Here is a 20,559-nt window from a genome sequence, read left to right as displayed (position 1 = left end):
CACGCAGGCACTCCGGTCTCAGGTTGGGAAATTAATTAAATTAAACAATTCGCTTTAGTAAAGCTCCACAGCTGCCACCAAGTGAACTAAAATATCTTTTTCATCTTTTGCTCCCGCCTAGTGTATACTAATTCCGTGCAATATTTCAGGTACCTAACGTAGAGGACAAATCAGGAATTACCTCGCAAAATGTCTTGACGAGAAAGCTTACAACAGGAAAATGAAAGAGAAATGTGTATAAACAGGCAACAGCTCGGTGTTCACGGCAGTTAGAAGGCTTAAATCAGATGTGAACCATAACGTCCCCCTTCCCAACAACCACTGGCCACAGCACAGCAGCTCTGGCTCATGCTCTTCTCCCAGGTTTTCTCCACTTCCTATAAATAAAAACTCTGCGGAGCAAAGGTGTTATTTTTTCACACGTGTGTGTGCTTTAAATCCCGCCTGCCCCAGGCATGGGGCTGTGGTGGCAATGGCTCTTTCTGGGTCAGGGTATACTTAATACATGCATGACCGGCAGGTAGGCTGGCTGGATTTTTTGGCAGGGAATGGGAAAGAAGTTAGGGAGGGGTTTGAAAACAAAGCTGAGAATGACAGCAAAGTGCCAGGCAAGATGGTTAAAGGTGCCGAAGGTAGGACAGCGTCTCACCTCTATATTGCAAAACATTTATTTGAAATTCGTGTTTCGTTAGCTTAGCAGGGAGGGAAAAAAATAAAAATCAGGATACGCACAGAAAACCCAAGAGCCAGCTGCAAAAGTTAACTGGACATTAATGGATATTCAAAGCCAGATCAATAATTTCAATACAACCCTCACGTAAACTGAAAGGAAAAATATCATGCTTTCAAATACCACCTCATCAGTCTGTATAAAATAACCCCCCAGTGCTCTGGAGAGGCATCTCTCAACTGCTGCTGGTCTCCCAACACCTTAGTATTGATTTAAAGCACAGATTTTATTCAACTTCATGAATAAAAAGACCAGAAAAAGCTTACAAATCCTTAAAAAAAAATAAAAAATAAAAAATAAAAAATAAAAAATAAAAAATAAAAAGCCACTTTCACATTGCGTCTAGCTGGAAGATTCAAGCAGTGATTTTGCATGGCATAAAGAAATGTTCTCCCCCAGTCTGTTTGTACCTACTCTCAGCTTTCTGCTAGTTGAGATACGTCAGCATGAGCAGCGGGTAAATGAATATGACTATGTGATAACTTTAACCAAAGCAGAAGTATTGCTGTTCCTTACCATCGCTCAGCAAAAGAGCCTATTTTTACCTCAAATGTTAGTGGTATGTCACTAGAGATATCCCACAGAGTACAGACGGGATTAACAACAGGGGTGCTATCTTGAAAACTAAAGCTCTAAATCTTTATAAGAGCTGTGCAAATATTTTCATATCAAAGGAAAAACCCATACATTTTTGGCTTTTCACCAATTCTGCTGGGCAGGGTGTGACTATCTCTGGCATTCTCTGGTTAAAAAAAAAAGCAAACAACAACAACAATAAAAAAAAGCACACACACAAAAAAAAAAAAAAAAAACAAACAACAAAACAAACAAACAACCAAAAAAAACCCTTTGCCTTTCAAGTATAAGTAATTCTTTCTGATATGTAGGAAAATGTTTGCAAGACTCAGCTTTAGGTTTAATTCCCCAAAAGGTGGCCAAAAAGTAAAGCACTGCAGGAGAAAACGAAACTACAAAACACTGTGGTACTGATGGGCCCCACTGGGCACCGCAGCTGTATTTCTCTAATCATCTGCCTGCTCATCTTCTCAGCTTTTCTATGTGCAATTTACATTTCGTGTTTAACTTCCTCCCTCTTCAAACCCTCTGGATAGTCTGTTGTTTGACATTTAACCCACCACCAAAAGTTATTCCAGGTCAAATCGAAGGACTGCTCTTTGGTGCCTATCCCTCATAATCTGTCTGGAGGAAAACCATAATCCCAAACACAGATTGTTAAATTAACAGCCACTTCTAACCCCCACTTTGACATTTCCACTTAATCTTACAGCATTTTTAGGCTAATACCCTAAGTACATAAGCACAGTGTCTGGGATGGAAACTCGCTCAAGACTCTGAAAATAAAAAAAGGACATTCCAAGATACAAAGACCTGAGATTTGTCCAAGACAAACAACAAAGCAAATACATTCACTCAAATACATGGAAAATGCAAAATGACAGAAAGGAACAGCCTGTCAGAAGAAGCCAGACTGGTCCTGTCCCTCTTTAGGAAAATTTGCAAAAACCAACAAAAACCTCATTAAGACACCCTTCCCCCCAACAATGCCACAAACAGAATTCCAGTGACCAAAAAAAAAAAAAAAAAAAAAAAAAGAGATTTGCTAGAAACTCCAAAGTCTATTAAGACTCCTGTACTATCTTTTAGTTTCCATCAGTGGCAACAGCAACAATAGCGAAGTGCTGGAACTGTCACTTCAGAAGTTATAGAAGAAAAATTTTCATGAAATATCTAAGCGCTTTAGGCCATTTTCCTCATTCTTGCAATTAAGCACTATCTTATTTCCAGCAGATTTTCCTTCTACCCTACAGGTACAAGTCCTTTACATCATGATGGAATTTATGCCATTATATTTAGAGAAGCTGGTGGGAACCGAGGGGAAAAAGGGGGAAAGGAGAAAACTAAACAGAATCCTAAACAGAACAGCTTTCTATATTACATACAAATGGCAAAAGTGGGATATGTTGGGCTTTAGACAGTTGAAGTTGCAGACAGGGACACCAAAGCACAAGATGAAATGCAAGCTGATTCCCAGCGCGCGCATCAATTTAGTGTTTGCATTGCTGTCACTGCACGGACATCAGGATCTTCACCTCCTAAAGCAACGTGCAGGTTTCTGGTCTACAGGCATTCCAGTTCACCTTGCCCAAACCTGGGAGGATCCAACTACATCGGTAATTCTCAAATGAGTTACGAGGTTGGTTTGCAATAGCTGTGTAAGGGGAGTGAAGGAAAGCTCAACCCGTACCCACACGTGCAATCAAGGCAGTTCTCTCACTGATGGCCATTTCTTCCCTACTTTCACCCAACACAGGACTAACAAGCTACTTCCAACGAGAAATAACTCTTTATCCACAGAGAATAGTTTATAGTGACTGGCAACCCACAAGAGGTTTCTGGGTTTGTTTTGAAATACAACGTTTTGTGTAAATGTTAAAATCAACAATCCCTGGATTACTCTGCTAACCCTACTAGACTAGATGATGTTTAGTAGCCTTGGAGCTGGAAAACTGATGACATAGATAAGGCTATATAACTTCTCTAAGTTAAATTATAAACGTGTTCAAACTCCTCTGCTTATAAACTTGATTTTCTGTCAGCATTAATCTGTCTTTCCAAACCTACCAACAGCTTCATCAGCTGGAGAGAGCTGGAAACTTTATGACTTGAAGATACTTGTTTCAAGCTTCATTTCCTCATAGATCAGTGTCTTGTCATTGTTGACTTGAGAGGATCATAACACAAAGAAAGTAGCTTATAAAGAGCTTATTCCCTGAAATTCTGTATAAAAAAAAACAAAAATCTTCCCTGAAAGACCTCAAGACTCTCCTCTCTGCAGCCTAACACACAAGTGAAGACCAGCTGAATTTGTTGCAAAGGTCCAGTATTACAGAATAGGTAACACTACTATGCCTATGTTGAAATATTTTCATACTCCAGTGTTGATCTCCCTTACCCACAGTGCTAATATTGGGTTCTTCACTTTAACTTGCTTTTCCAGGTCTAGAAAACAATTTCTTGAGTTTTATCTTTTTTTTTTTTGGGTGGGGGGGGGGGGGAGGGCTGATCTCTACAGGATGGCCAAAGTGCATGACAGTATTCTTAGGGCAGTAATTTAGTATTATTAAGGAATGCTGCAAAACAGCTATTTTTTTTTTTTCTCTACATTCCACAATTATACAAGACAGTTTAATAAGGAGTTTCTTGCTTTTTTCACTAAGAGATCACAAAGAAATCCTCTAAGTCTTAATTTTTTCCTGTTCGTCTAAAATCTTCCAGAGAGATTTTAAAGAGTAGCATGAAAGGCTAAAACAAATGTCTTATCTGTTGTTCACGCAGAAAGCTGAATTTTTATTTCCATAATTACCTGAGTTGGGACTTTACATACTCAAAGGCTAAGCTGTTTTATCTGCAACACTGCTTGTGCATGATATAGATCCTTTGCTTCAGAAATCCAAACTTTATACAGGCGTGTTTTTAAAAATCCCATAACACACCACAGAGATACTTTACCGAGAGTCCCCAAATTCAGCAAATTAAATTTCTAGCTGTTCCAACTGGCTTAATAAAAACTACCTCTACTTACTAAGCTTGCCTTTCCCCGCTCCTTAGCTACTTACAGCAATCCCACATTTATCTTAAAAGTGTCGCATTAAGTGCTCGTGATCCAGACCTGTTATGCTTGTCAAAGAGAGATGGACCTCCTGTTATGCCATGTAGATCTAGTGCATCTTTTTACTCTTCTCCAAGGAAGATTACAAAAACCATAAGGGGAAAAGTATCAGGCCTTGAATACTCAACAGTCCAAGCTCCTACACCTGAACTGCTGCTTTTCAAACCTTTCAGTGGGTTGTCTCTATTTTACCTCTGTTCCACCAACAGGTTAGAGGTTTCACACCTATGTACATATGTTACAGGTTAGAAGGGCTTATTCTTACTTTTATTCATCCTGGGACTTAAGCTAACATTTATGACCAACCATAACAGTGAAGAAAAAACAGACTGCATGAATTTTTTTCCACCTTTCCAAACTCAGATACCAAATATACATAAGAAAAATATGGGATGCCTGACATCTGGCATCTGCATAGTGATCAGGAAATCCTCAATTGTTCGTAAGAATATGGTGAATTGGATCATCCAGCTTCTGTTTGTGTACCTAGTTTATTTCCAGGGCAAAAATCACTTTCTAAACTGTTGATCTCTTGCACAGCAGCAGACAGTGACACACACAGCTGCCTGCCAGTGTGATGTTAAATACTCCAATGTGTGATTCAGTGAACTGCCAGTACTCCGTGTTATATGTTACAACCAAAAGCATAAAGCTCCTTGGTTTGGCTTTATCTTGTTTAAAAATATTCTGTGCGATTCAAACCAATTTTTCTCCTAAAAGAATATTATTCTTGGTACAGATGCATGTTAAATGGATATATAGGAACAAATTGGGGAGATTTTAGATCGGGAGCCATGAACTTCGTCCTTTAGCAAAATATTGTAGCCTAGTACTCAAGGAAGCTGGAAAAGGCGATTTATCCAAGCAGGCACAATAGGGAAATGCCTTTTAAAAGGACGTATGATTAAGTGGAAAGGACAGGTGGACATAAACATATTTCCCACTTAAGACATCTGCACTTAAGACAGAACTAAAGGTTGTAAGGTCCTTAGAAATAATAATTAGAAAAAGGCAACCAGAAGAGACAGGTTTTAAACCCTTGGCACCGGCACCTGATAGTATCTGGAGTTTCTCCCATCTCTAGAGCAATAACAGGCCTTAGCAGAGCAGGGAAGCTGAAACATGAAACGCTCCACAAAACCCCCGGACATGCAGAGCTAGAAGGAAGGGGTGCCAAGCCCTTCTTATCTCATTCCCTCGGTTTCAGCGTGCAGCAATGAAGTCGAAGGCAATTTTGCAACCGACTTTGGCAGCTGCAGAATCACATCCGTGGGTATTTGTGTTGACAGGAGTCAGGCAACCATTCTTCCATGCGAATGCACATCACGTCCTCCACATGCACCTCATCTCACACACCGGTCCCCAGCTGCTTTATCAGTGCAGGAGCAAGCAAGGTGAGCAGAGGCTGATAATGGCTTCCCTGTTGCTATGTAAAAAAGCAGGATTTATCAATACATTTGTTCTAAAAAGTCTTTTAACTGCAGCCTTAGTAAAATGCTGCTCTCCTGACCCTTCTGAACAGTACCAAATTTGTTACAGTACCCGGAGATGAAACAGAGGACAGATTACAGTGACCTACCTGAACAAGCAGTCTCATTAGATATATTTGAGTGAAAGGGGAAGAAGGTAGACACTTCAGGTTATTTTACATCTGGCTTCACGATGTTTCTGAACACCGAGTAAAGGCACTGCAGCCTGAGGCTCAGCCTGCCAGGACAGCACCCTGAACCAGCTCTAACTCCCTTGGGTTCATCTCCCACCACAAACCCAAGTCTTGGACCAGCTACACCAGAAACCGCAAATCTTCCAGCTCATCTAGGCCAAGCACAAAGGTTAGGCCAAGTTTCAACCGGCCTCAGATCCATTTGCTGTACTAAATTAAAAGCCTGTGACGCTTTGAAGACTTTTGCTGCAGGGCGGGTTCAGAAAATGTTACCAAACCTGTAGGTACCACAGAGGGCACTGAGTCACGGGCGCCGCACCCAAAGGTGTTTGGTTACCAGGGAAAGGGTGATGTGTCCAAGGACATCCTCCAGTGCCAAACTGGATGCCACCTGCACTGCTTTGTGCTGACCGGACTCACTCCGCAGCTGAACACAAGACTTTGAGAAGCCGGGATGTCTCCCCGCCTTTTTGGTGAGATGGGTCAGGTTTCTATCAACGTTCCTTTACGACACCCATCAGCAAAAGACATGGCAGCGTATCAGTAATAAATGAAGAGGTATGACCAGTGTGTCCCATGCTGTCCATTCTTCCTCAGGTTCAACAAATCTGTCCACTTGATAACAGTGTTTCTCTTCTCTTGCTCCTTATTTATGTGCGTCCTCCAAACGCTACGGGGGTTCATGCCAGAAATAAGGAAGAGAGTCCGAGCTCTGAAGACTTCATTTCCTAGGTATTTAAATACTCCCCTGCTTTTCTAGTTAATACCAGAATGGGTATTTTTCATGCAATCCAAGCACAGTTTGGTTCTACATGACCAAGATTGACTTTTTATGGCATTTATAGAATTTTGTAATAAACCATAATTAATTGTTCTTCGCCGCATCAAAACCTGAACAGGATGTCAGCAATTGTACGTGCGACAAGAACACCTTATTTATTTCAGATGTTGGAAGAGAGGATGGTTGATAGAGAAGGCTTCAGTCCACTTTTCCAGCTCTGTCTTACCCTACTTAATCTCCCAATTGTTACATTAGATTTGCCAGTGCTGCAATACCTTCCTTAAAATAGATGTTATTTAAAAAAAAAAATTAAAAGCAAGGTATTAGAAAGAGCACTTCAGAGGAAGAAGAGCCATGTGTGGTGGCACTTCTCAACCTGTGATCTATCAGCCATCAGAATGTAGCTGAGAAAATGGCAAAGCCTTAAGGACACACACATCCATACAAGCAAATAAACAAAAAACCCCACCCATAAAATAAAAGTAAGAACCAAACATTCAAACTTAGCCTGTTTTTCAGTTGAGAGTTTTAAAAATCACTAGGGCAACACTACACGCATTAATAGTTTTGGGTTTTTTTTAAAAAATAAGACGCATGGAGGAACTGGGTCAAATTCAACCCTTATGTAAGAAGATGGATGCTAGCACAGTCAATAAAGTTCAGTCAAAGCCTGAATGGGTCCTATCCTATGACTAACAAGCAGCATCATTAAGAAAGAGCACAAACTTCTGTACAGTACGTGTGCACATGGAAATGTGTCTCAGAAAAGATGTAAATTGCCTTTATACTTACAAATGGCTTCTCTGCATCCTGTGTATCAAGTCGTGTCCTCCCCCCCTCTTCCCATTACTCAGAAAGTCTTAACTGATCTGCTGTAAGGCTCCCTCTACCTGCATACTGCATGGCTTGGTAGGAATGATCATTTCTGCATCATCTAAAAACAGCCCCTTCCCAGGCACAGATGGTTCCTGCTGAAAGTTGCAAAAAGTTGTATTAGAAGCGTCAAGCCTCATCCTGTCCAACCTCACGCCCCCCCCGCAGCTGCCCAGGGCATCTTCACCTCATACTTACAATTTCTCAACTGGGAAAAGAAACAAGGAGGTTCTCCACTAGCCCTGCAGTTAATTTAGGCTTTGCCACACTTCTCTGCCAATTCCGGCTGTATTAGCAGCTTTTAGCTGTCTCAGCCCACATACCACGCTGGCTGTGCTACAATAACAGCTCAATTGTCACAGGATAAATCTTCTTGTTTAGGCATCTGAGGCAAGTCCCAGTTGGAAGCTATTCTGCACAGGAGCAAAATCAGAGATGCTGTGGAGTCGTACCCCAAAAGTCCTGGGAACCTCGGTTTTATGGTGAGGCAAAATGGCACGTCCCCGGTTCACATGGAAAATGACAAGGAGCAAGAAATTTGAAGAAATCGCAGGGCCCTGATTCCCAAACTTCTGTGTTCACAGGCCCACAGGGTCCAAAACCAGCTCTGGGATATCCAGGATCTGCGGCTCTTGCAGGAGCCAGAACTCTGAGCCCTTTTATGAAAGTTTAACACATTTCATCTCCCTTTGGAAATCAAAGCAAAGGTAAATTTAAAACCTTACCAGGTTTTGAAGAGCACAGAGTACAACACTGTGCTTTGTTTCGTTTTGCTTTTGTTTTCAGTTAAATTTCTCTAATCATACTCAAGAAAAGACGTTATTCATTAGTATTACTAAGTAAGTTTTGAACATCTGTGTGCCACTGAAAGTCTCCCCATCATCTTTTCTTCTCCAATTCAAAATGCAGACAACACTTAAAAATAGTTTTACTAAGTCCACAAACCTGTATGGATAGTAAGAGATGTGATGGGGTGGTTGTTTTTGCAAGAGTTATTTTTCCTGCCATTTTTTAAAGTTTACTGTTGTCACAGTAATGAAGATATTCCTTACAATTTACTTCCTTAAACTCAGGGGAATTAATCCAGCTATTTTCTTTAATAGGTATTTATTTCATGGCGGGTCAGTGCAACACTTCAGATGAAAGGTAGCATTACTGCAGAGGCTCACATCTTCCCTTCCAAAGGGAGAAAGGCCTTATGTGCTTCCTCTACACCTCAGCACAAAGTCCTGAGTCAACAAGCCACGTAAAACATACGTGTAAATACCATTCAAAAAAAGGGCTGCTTTCTTCCCTTTCTGCCTTGCTGCTGAAGTGCCTGCCTTGTCCCCCCCTCCCTCCTCTCCCCCAGCCATCCACATTCACCCGAGGAACAGCCTCCATCCCACAGTGACAGAAGTATGGAATAAAACACTGAAAAACCAACCTCCTCCTGTAAAAGAAGCGTTGTCGTTAAATTCTCAAGCTGTTTTCATCCTAATATGCCAGGGGAACGCTCCCATATCTTTTGCTTTGTGAGGAAAACACACACCAGCTGTTCTGACTTTTATGAAAAATTTACATCGAGTTCTCGATTCTCTAAGTCTGAATTTTTCCTCCTTTGTCACTGACACCCAAATAAACAAACCAGCTCAAAGCCAAAAATCCTCAAAACCACAACCCAGAGGAGTCATGCTGCAAAGCAAATAGAAAAGAAATCCAAGTCAAGAGCTTCTGCTTTGAATGTCTTATTTAATCGGGCTCTGAAGGATGAATTCAGCAGGGGAGGGCAGATTCTGTTGGTTTATTTACTTATTTCAAGTTTTAGTTCAGAGTCAAATTCTCTCAGTGCTTTTCAGTTAACTGAAGGTATTTCAGCATGAGACATCAAATACCAGAGGCCTCCCTGAAATCCATGTGACTGATCTTACATAATTAACACACCCTGAGCGACTTGCTTTGAACCAAAAAGTTTCAAGAGGATTTCACTAAGGGCACGAAGGGCTCCATGCTTGCCTTGTGGGTTGGGCTCATTTTAATTCAGGCTCCTGCACAGGGTGGGGGAAGCACACCATGCACACACAAACATCAGCTGAATGAAAATTGTGTTAATGTCACTTATCAGCTATTTCTCTTTCCACAGACATTCAGTTTTAACCTAAAACGAGTTTGTTATTAATGAAAATCATATACTTCTACTACACTAATAATATAAAGGGTCAAAGTCTCAGATGAAAAAAAAAAAAAAATTGATTTTATGTAAGCACAAATTCCTAATTGGGACCAGTTTGTACTCTGGGGTGCATCTTCTTAACTGGTCACTGGGAGAGTGGCAAAAGTAACTCAGGTCTGTGTCACGGGGTTACAGGAGAGCAATAGTATTAGCAAAAATCTAGCACTATAATTAGAATACAATTAGCACGGTTCATTTAGGAAGCACTAGCACCCAGAAGATCAGAAAGGATCGATAGAATGAGATTTGGTTTTTATACACCTGAATACACACAGGTTTGTTGTTTTACACGAACAATGTTCATGAGAAGTAAGTTTTGCTCTGTGGGTACCCACACGTTAATTGGCAGTCTCATTTGTTACCCTGCTAAAACAATTAACGGTTAAATAGTTTTCAAAAGGCCTTCCAAGCGGTTTTGTTAGATGCATTACTATTTGAAGTAGTAGGGGATCACCCTTTGCTTTGTCTGAGGCTCCTGGATCTCAAAATTTTCTGCTTGATCCCCAGATTGGCTGTACTTTAGTTATGCAAAAGCCCCCTGATTTCAGCAGAACTGTTCAAGCACAAAGCTACTTACATGTGCAAGTGCTTGCAGAATCAGGGCAGTGAGCAAACAAAATTTTATTCCCTTTATTCTACTGTTTCCCCAGCATAAAAACCTTATCGGTCTTCCACACCGTTACCTCTTACCTTGTCAGTCTTTTTTTCTTGTTTTTCCAATATGGCCATGTTTTCTTTCAGAATTTTCACAATCTCAGCAGGATTTTTGTGCGATTTACTAAACAAAGGCATGTTTTTTCTTCACTTGGATTTCTTCTTTCAGGATAGAAGAGGACCGCCTTAAATCAACCGAAAAAAAAAAAAAAAAAAAAAAGCTTTTAAGTTTTATACAAAAATGCAATAAAAACGCACAAAGACATTATGAACAAGAAAGGGTTATGCCCCAGGCACTATATTTTGCTTCAGCTACTCAGTAGAGCAGTAAAAGTTCTCACGTACAGCTACTGCAAGTTCATCCAGGACTCACGAGCCACCGTTCGCATGTGGAAAGCCACTGCTCAGCACCTGCACAGGAGCTGGATGCTTCCCAAAGCCCCCGACCTACAGGTCATCACTCCAGCAAGTCTGTGCCTATGTCCAGTGTTTTCTGGATGCTGCGTATCTGGCAGGATCCACTGGATTTCCAACAGCTGCCAAACTTCACTGGTTTCATGGCGAGGCAGATAACGAACAGCAGACTCCAGCACACCAAAAGTGTCCTTTGTTTAGAGCACTCAAGATAAGGTCCCAGCTTCTCCGCCATCACTCCTTCTCCTTCAGCTGCTTTTCTTTTCCAGCCTAAAGCTTCTCAGGAGGAAGCAGTTTAAGCTATCCCCTAAGTTCTGACAGACTTCAAGAATCTATGGAACAGATCTCACTTGTGTAAAACATTGCCTGAATTAAATAAGGAACAGAGGATCAGGCCCAAATACGGACACAAATGTTTTCATGGCATTTAAATGAAAGACCGAGCATTTTGGAGAAAATGGTTTTGTTTGTTTAATTTAAAACATTCTTCCTCTGTATGGTTAGAAAGGCAAATACCACATCACTGTATTTAAACATGAAAGAAACCAAGTAGCTTAGTTTCTGATGCTACATAGCATTAGGTTGTGAATTCCCATGGATTTTGACGAGGGTTCGATACAAAGATCTACCAAAGACAATGGACAGACCACAGAGTGGAATAAGCTCTGGTTAAGGCAGTATGACTTTCCAGGGAGAGCCCAGTACCATTATGGACTGCATTCCAGTTTGGACCATAACAAAGATGAGGTAACAAAAAACAAAAAACGAAAAGCAAAAATAATCTCAAACTTTTATCGCTTTCCACAACAAAAGACGACCATCACCATCCCTCCCCACACACATCTGCAAGATTAGTCATGAAAACATAAATGTATACCACAAACCACTTCAATCTCCTTATTCTTCTTCAACTTTTACAATTAAAAAACAAGCATTATACAAAGGAGAGAATTAAGCGAGCACAATACGCACAGTATAAAGAAGAAAACAGAATAGGGCGATGTTTTCCCGGTGGTCCCAAAGAACCCACTCCTCTCATGTTTCGTTGTTACTACTGACACGCTACAGAGTCCCTCAGGAAGTATGACCCCATTTGTGCCATACATCCATGTGTTACTAATCCCCAAATATCCTATGGAATTAGATACACATCTATCGGATTAGATACACATTCTATTACAACTATAAATAGCAACCATATAAACCAGCCAAATACAAAATTCAAACTATGGAGGAATACTTTAAGAAAATTAGAAATAAAAAAAAAATATATATAAATCTATACAGACTAATGTCTTATTAAAAACATTTTTAAATATTTTTGCAGATTATCTTTACAAGAACAGTTTCTACGACGCGCGAGAAATACTTTCAAATGTCTTATTTAAACCAAAAGCTCCTTTATAGTGTCCAGAGGAGGTCAATTTGTATATAGCTTCTCATTTGTTGCTAAGTCAGTTTTACAGGAATATTTTCACGTTCGTTGTCTGAAAGCTCACCTCTTTTGGATTTCCACTTTCAAGCTCCTCACAATTCAGTTCAAACTAATTGGGTTTTTTCTGCAGTTTTGACTACGTAACCTTCACTCCTTGGCTGAGCTCTGAACTGCATTAGTCCTGCTCCCATGGAGCTCATGACTGCAAGCTTTGGCAGCACCATCTGACCAGCAACAGAACAGAGTCACATCTCGACCTGACAACGTGCAAGACTGAAGACTGGATATCCTAATGACTAACTCATTTGGGCACTTCCAGCTACATACGAGCACTGGAAAAGACTGGGATGCCAGGATTATACAATGAATTTGTTTAAACGCTGCTAGCAACCACCAAGCACCTCTTAATCCTCAGCGTGCTGCAATTAGAAGATTAGTAATTCACAACACGCTTTGAGAAGGACCTGATTCTGCACGTTTTTATTATCCATGAAGACACAGCATGAGGCTGTGAAGGTGCAAGAGAGAGAGTCTGAGAACAGGAGCTCAACAGGCACGTTGCATTTCAGAAAAGAAGCATTTTCATCAAAGGTGGAGGAGGTTTATTCAGATTGCTGAAGCCATCCTTTCATCTTCCCCTTTTAGAAGTATCCACACAAGGAAAAGCAAAGGGGGAAATAATTTAATTTTTAAATTGAAGTACTCACGCGCTAGAGGTTCTGAGATTTAAAAAAAATTAAGTCCACATTTCTAACTGAAATGTTGACTATAAATTATAAACACACTTTCCTCCCCCAAAATAACTTACTAGCTGTCTAGAGTATGGTATCTGTATTTGTATAATCACTAATTGACATAAAACTCCAATAACCAGGCTAGCAATTTTCTACTGTATAGTTCCAGTCTCACCACCAACTCACCGCTGCACTGCTCAGTGACAAAATACCATTTCTTTTCACTTCATACCCTACCAGTGTCCTAATTGCAACAGCAAAACCATGGATAATAGGGCAGGAATGGACTCGAGACTGTTTAGTTAATCCCTCCACTGAACAGAGGCAAGTCTGCCTCACTTCATTTAACAGCCTTATAAAGCAAAGCATCCCCCGTATGCAAGTGGACGGACACAGAAAGAAAAAGGGTAAGAGCCCCAGATGTTTATCAGAGAACATTTTTGGATTCACCCCTTTTCAGGACACATTTTTTTAACCCATCAGCACCTGGCAAAAGATGACCCATCACTTCAGAAAATGCATACTGGCAGCTGCAGGTTATGGTCCCTTTTGCTTTCCTATGCAGGAATCTCCTGGGGGGCACGTGCTATTCACAATTCAAGTCATTCTGCTGAGGTCTGGGGGTTGTACTACTTGGTCTTATGGCTGGCTATTCCATAAGGCACATAGCAAAACAAGGACCCCTCTCCTCCAGCTTTACTCCTCATGACTGGATTCTCCCTCATGAAAGAAAGCACAAACTTTTAGGAAAGCTCTTAATGCAGCTGGGCATTTCTGCCCTGTCCTCCTCCTCATATCAGCTCTCTCCTCTCTAAGCTTTACTTGGAAGGACTTATCTTCGGTAGAGGCACTAACTTGGTTTAAATTCCCTATCCCTGTCAGCACTTATTTTCAGTCTATTTTTTGGCACTCTGTATTTTCCAGGCATCTAGGCTTCTGTCAAGGTTGCTTGAAATTGGCCGGTAAGTTCAAAAGTTACCATGGGAAGAGAAGTACGATGAGAGATGGACAGCGTGACCACATAAGCTTTGTTTTTTCAAGAAACCAATCTAAAAATAACTGAAACACAAAGATGAATGACAACTGAGGAGAATGCAACACAGGCTTACCAAAGGTAGCTCATAATATAATCCCTTATGAATATATTTTTAGACAGAGAAAACACAGTAGAATCCATGCATCTAACGTGGAAATACACTAAATTGCATGTAGGAGAAAATAAACTATTTGAAGGAAAATTATCATGTAAAGGGAGACTGATTGTCTGAGAAGGTAAGAGCAATTTGGGAACAGGATCATATTTAGAGATGCATAGGAATTAAGAGCCTACCCCAAAATTGTGGTGCCTCAAAATAGGAAGATATTATCAACATAGAAGAGGACTGGAATATCGTTACCTGAGAAATCGGATTGCCTCAAGGACTGAGATAATAAAAATGGGATAAAAATTAAGTGCAGAAAGTTATCAGATAATACTGAACAGCAGAAAAGACAGAATTTGTAGATGCCCCATCCCTGGAAACATTCAAGGTCAGGCTGGATGGAGCTCCAAGCAATCTGATCTAGTTGAAGACTTCTCTGCCCATGGCAGGGGGGGTTGGACTAGGTGACCTTCAAAGGTCCCTTCCAACCCAAACCATTCTGTGATTCTATGAATATCTGCATCAAGCTGAGGACTCACTATGAGACGTGACAAAGACAGACATCTGGTGACTACACCTGTATTTTACAGACAAGAGACAGACAGACATAAATCTGTGATGAATTAAGAGAATAATTACCAGCAGCAATACAAAGTCTTGATGGAACTTCATACGGAACATTGTACACGATCCTGAATACCCACAGTCAAGTAAAATCAACAGAGATTAGAGTGGGTGCAGGGAAGGACCCTAGGCTGGTCAGAAAAATGGGAAGACCAGCACCCTAGGAGGCTAAAAGTGCCCACCCTGGTAAGCTTAGAATAAAAATACAGGGAATCTGAAGAATCTACTTCAGCTCAAATAATAATAACACTTTATATATGTAGAAGCAAATGGCTATAAACTGCCGATGAATAAACTTAAGCTGAAAATATAAAGGTTTCCAACCATTGGAACTTGGAGATTTTGAAATGACCTACTCTACCAAGCGCTCTACAGAGCAACTGTTCATAAATTTTTGACACTGCTGTCTGGTAGCAGGGGACAGGACTGAATGAGCCCCTTTCTTTCATGCTTTCTAGGAAAACTTTCTCCATCTAATGGTTATTCAACAGCATATGTTTTTATAACATCAGAAATGCATTGTGGACACTCCTGGATTCAGAACAGGGGATCAGCCAACTTCTGAAACATTTAATTGTGATGATGTTATTTCACTGGTGCTCTAGTGAGGAGTTTATGAGACCAAGGAAACAGCTGTATCCCACTGGACCAACTCCCAGCCTGGGAGGTTGCCTCTCCTGGTCACACAGGGAACGCCCCAACGGTGCTGTAGCAGGAACGGTGGTTTCCAAAACTTGATGTTGCCATCAGTATGAACAGGACGTTTCAGCTGCCAGATCTGGAGTCTTCAGCGCATTTTACGAGCCCTACTTTCACAAAAATACTTACAGGGAATATAATTCTGTGTTTGTTTGGGAGAAAAAAAAAAAAAAAAAGGCACTGTTTTTATTTTAGGTAAATGACAGAAACACCAAAAGGCAATTTTAAAGCATGACTTTTAAATTATTTGGCTGTTTCTTTTAAGAGTCGGGAAAAAAAAGGAAAAAAAAATATCACACAGGCTAAAGCAGCAAGTTAAATCCAGAGGTGGATGAGGTTTACCAGACATGAGTTTTAGGGTATTCAGTAGCCTGTCAAAGGTAACATAACATGCTCTCCCTCAGAGACCTCCAGCTCTTCAATCATTTAACCAAGATGGCAAACACACTTCCAAAAAAACCTATACCTGCTGTTACTCTGCCTTGTCTGCAAAGTGAGAAGCTGAAGCACAGAAAGATTAGAAGACTTACCCAAGGTCACAAAAAAAAATCAGTGGCTGTGTCAGGAATGAAGCCTAAGTCATTTGACACCAAAGCCTATGCTTTATCAGTCTTCAAAATATCTCTTCTGACAGTTTATCTGCTCATAAAGGGAATGCACTAAAAAAAAAAAAAAAAAGTTAGTGCAACTTGAGCTCTTTAATACAACTATAAAGTACAGTAAGAAATCTAGTTCTGTTTATAGACGTTCTCAACAGTTTCTTTGTTTTTAATCATATACTTTCCCGGAAGATTACAACTGAGCTTGTAAGCATGATGAAGGAAAAATACAGACGGTAACACCACTCTACGCACTGGCCCATCCCACTGTGAAATGACTCAGTTAAGCAGCTCGGTGACAAACGTTTCCTCCTGCCCGTCAAGGCAGGAGTGGGAGAGAGCACGTGAGCCCATCCATTCACTCTTCGCAGACATTCCCCCAGATAAGCCAACTGGTCTTCAAAAATGAATAAGCAAAAAAATTCCCTTCAGGTATCGGATATCTGTCTTGTCTTAGCTCCTAACCTTCACTGACTTACTGTTCAGAATCAAAGCATTTCAGTAACTCATATTGGGCGAGAGCTTCTTGAATGGAAAGAGACCTTCATTTTCCATTCACGCCAGTGTGCCTAAGACCCACATATTTGGCCTGAATTAGCACAATTTCTTCATAGTTTTGCCTAATTCAGTCTCTACGTAATAGAAGAGACACTTTACTCCCTACTCATTTCTCCCTCGTGCCGTATTTGGGAAAGTTCTTGCAAATTCAGAGTCACGTACTCAAACCAGGGGATGGAAGCCCCCATGTGTGATGATGTCCTGGAGAAATCCAATCTGTCCTCCCCCCATGCGGTTCTCTCACACGACCTACGTTACATTCGATATGCAGAGGTAATCAGGGCTACACAACAAGTAACTTCTCTGCAATTCCTCAACAAGTTGCAGATTTTAGAAAGTACATTGCAAATGAGACAACAGATTAACAGAAGAGATGACAGTTTTATGGTTAGGGTGGATGAATGCCATCTCTGTGTGGCAACAAAATTATTCCAAAAACTTAAGAATTTATTCTTCATAAGCCTTGCTGTTGGCTACTTGTTTCATCACCTGGAATGAAGGTGAATATTGGCTGAAACTTCACCTGAACACACAAAACATTGCAGTAATGCTTACCATTGCCACAAACACCTTTTATTTTTAGCAGAAGGCAAGAACCCCGAAGATCAGACATTGAAAATAAGTAGGCAGCTCTGCCCTTAATCTTATCACCCCTACAGAATGAGAATAATAATCTCACATAGTTGTTCAACGCTGTCATGGAACTGAAGACATTCATGGTGATGCTCCACTCAAGTGCTGTGGTGTAGCACTATGGAAGCTCTCAAAGAAATTAATAATTCTATTTTTAATTGAGTGCTTGAACGCCCATTCAATTAAAAAAAAAAAAAAAAAAACCAAAACAAAAAGCCTATATAGTCTCTCAGCAAACACGGGGGATAAAGTGAAACGCCGAATAAGCTATCTGGTCACTGAGGCCACAGTTTGATAAACACTTTGTTCCGTGACTGTGCCACTCTGCCCCGCATCGGCCCACATCCCTGCAGCCTCTGTTGGCGTGGGTACAGCTGTTCGTGGGGCCACGTGGTGAGCCAGGTCAGGGAACCGACCCAGGTTAACCAAAACCAGCCCCAGGCGGGTCAAAAAAGGTCACGTGGGTTTCTAGTCCGGTTCTCCCCACGGTTTTACAAAGAGCTGTTCCAGCACAAGAGGGGAAGAAGGGGGTGGAAGGAGGGTAGAGAGACAGGACTGCTGGAGGGGAGACTACAGCTCGGGTGTTCACCAGCCAAAACCAGAATGAGGGAGTGATGATGAGAAAAGCGTTGTAGATGTGTGATGGCACAAGCTTAATGAAAGTATCCCGAGTAGGGTACACAGAACAGATTACACTGGCACAGATAAATACCAGATTTAAAGCTAGGAACTCTTCTGAGTGTTTGACTTTCCTGCCTGGTGTCCTTTTATGCATTGTCCTGTGCTACTGCATCTATCATTCTTATTATAAAATATTTATTACAAAACAGCATGTGCACACTGCCATGCCAGGCAACATTCTGATTCTAAACCCATGCAGAAGCAGCATCCTGTGGCACCACACTCACACCGGCATCGATCATCTCTGTATCATGGAATTACACAGGTTCTCCCACTCATGCTAATGAACTAGCTAGAAGTAGTAGGTTATTACTTGATGTTGAATAAAACTGGAAAGATAAGAAACCAGCAGTGTTACAGCCACCAAATTTGCAGGATCGATGAGTCAAGAATATTTGGGATCCCTATTTCCATTTGTCACCATGGAGTTCTTTCAAACCTAAAAAATTAAGAATTCAATTCCATGCCTAACTGTAGTCCATAGCAAAACTCCCACAAGCTCAGTCATGCAGAAGGAGATCTCTTAACTAATGTCTCTGAAATACACACAATTCTAACAGAACAGCCCTTAATAGCTTTTCATTTACTTAAGTAAAAGGGAAACCAAGTTAAATTTACATTTATAGTAGTAATAACGATAGAAATAATGGAAACCGGTAATATAATTTAGATAACATAGGCAGCAGCCAAGAGGGAATAGGACTGCCTCTAAATCCATTAGAAAGGAATGTGAATACTGTTTTTGCTTTTTGTTCAATGTTACTGAAAGTTACCTCTCTACACAGCACTCACTTGGCCACGTTCTTAGCAAGCCTGCTGTGTTACTTTCAATAGCTTCATAACTAATAATTTTCTATAGCAGCAATCTCACTTTCCTACTAATATTAGCCCACGAAAGAGTCTTTGCTCAGAAAAAAAAAACTTCCCTTAAGCCCAATGAAAGTTCTGCCCGATAATGTCTTCGTGAAGAGCCCGTTACACAGAATTAGCATTTCAGGTGGACAAGACCTATTGACTATAAACAACAAGATGGTTAATTTACATACGCCGTTGCTTGTGACAGTTCACACACGCGCCCATCTTCCCTTCATCTCTAACCATTCCCCGATGTCTTATGCAAGCGGCCACGCTCTCATTCCTCTGCATCTCAAGAGCCAGTCCGCAGCTGCAGGCAGTCAGCGGAGAGGAGCAAGAGAAATGATATATTGCAGATATTTTATTTTTGGAAACCACGCTGTAAATAAAGCCATTTCCAGAGATATTCCATGGACACGGAGAGCTTGGTCGCGGAGCCAGCGCCTTATGTAACAGGAGGAGTATTGTTTAGGGTTGCCTGTTTTAAAAAGCCACTCCTGGTAACACAGTTTACAAAGCTATAAAAAGCTAACAGCGTAACTATCGAGAGCAAGCAGGCAAGCGGCTCATTGTGAAAAGGCTGGTGCTAACCGGAAAAAAAAAAAGAAAAGTTTTATTAAATCGCTTAACTTTCTGTCACTGGGAGGACATCATTTCGGGCGACACTTACTGCGTGAGGAAAGGTGGGGGCTCCTAGGCAGCCCCGTGCAGCCCCATGGCCGGGTGCTGAAGACAGCTCTGCCGCCTCCCCGCAGGCCACGCCGCCAGCAGCCGCCTTCAGTTATCTTCCATTTAATTCCGCTTTCTCCCCCCCCACCCTCCGGTTACTGACACGTGGCAGAGAGAAGGGATCCCTCGACTCGGCCTCCCGCTCTTCTTCAGCCTCTGGAAAAAGCGTTAGCGGAAAGGATCGCTTCAACATGCACAGGCGCTCACAAGCAGCTGTAAATTTCCACTCCCCGCTGCCGGCGGCTGGGCTCCGGGCCTCGCTCCGGCTCCTCGTCGTTCCTGCTCCAACTAGCTCGGTGGCTGGGTGTGCATTTTTCCCCGCTGCCCTCCCCGCTTCCCACTCCCTCGCTCGTCTTGCTCGCAGGCTCACACACACCCCCCCCCTTCCCCTCCTCCCCTAAGCTCCACGTCAGAGGAACGCGTGGAAAAGCGAAGGAAGAAGCGATCGCTCTGCCGGGAGATTTCCCCGGGGTTAAGGGAGGAGATGCGACGATTTCGCATCGCTTCTGTAAGTTTCCATTCCCCTCCGAAGTCTGTCGGCACAGGGGAGGCATCGCTGACGGGTCCCTCGCATCGTCACGTGGCAGAGGCTGCTGGAATTAAATTATTCACCTTGCCGTCCTGCTGAGAATGCAAATAAGGGAGCCCGAGAGCGGGTTGCTATTACAAGACAACAATAAAATCAACATGCTCACACCCCGCGCCTTTCAACAGTCCTGCTCAGAGAAGCCGAAGTTAAGCTGCTTCCTGCCTGACTATAGATTATAACATAAAGATCCAAATACTTTTCCACAGTAATACTGGAGGGGAAAAAAAATCCCGCAGTATACTCTTATCAAAATTTAAACCCCA

The 20,559-nt window shown here is 41.6% G+C and overlaps 1 protein-coding gene across 8 annotated transcripts in view; it reads right to left on the bottom strand.

Moving 5' to 3' along the window:
- CAB39L (calcium binding protein 39 like) overlaps positions 1-20,559 on the bottom strand; it is a 66,692-nt gene that overhangs the window by 27,149 nt on the left and 18,984 nt on the right. Inside the window, exons 1-3 of one of the 8 annotated variants that reach the window (XM_033006657.2) lie at positions 19,649-20,388; positions 16,183-16,311; positions 10,641-10,789 (exon numbers count right to left, since the gene is read on the bottom strand). In XM_033006657.2, the coding sequence (XP_032862548.1) occupies positions 10,641-10,742 (102 nt within the window). In that variant the 5' untranslated portion in view covers positions 10,743-10,789; positions 16,183-16,311; positions 19,649-20,388. Of the gene's footprint in view, positions 1-10,640; positions 10,790-12,517; positions 12,735-16,182; positions 16,312-19,169; positions 19,289-19,648; positions 20,389-20,559 lie in introns of those variants that run through there. The other 7 variants (XM_009962781.3, XM_042806044.1, XM_042806046.1 and 4 more) reach the window with 7 other exon arrangements.

This window comes from Tyto alba, unplaced genomic scaffold (genome assembly GCF_018691265.1).
Source record: "Tyto alba isolate M040663 unplaced genomic scaffold, T.alba_DEE_v4.0 Super-Scaffold_45, whole genome shotgun sequence".
NCBI classification, from domain to species: Eukaryota; Metazoa; Chordata; class Aves; order Strigiformes; family Tytonidae; genus Tyto; species Tyto alba.
This window is presented reverse-complemented; position numbering and strand designations above follow the sequence as displayed.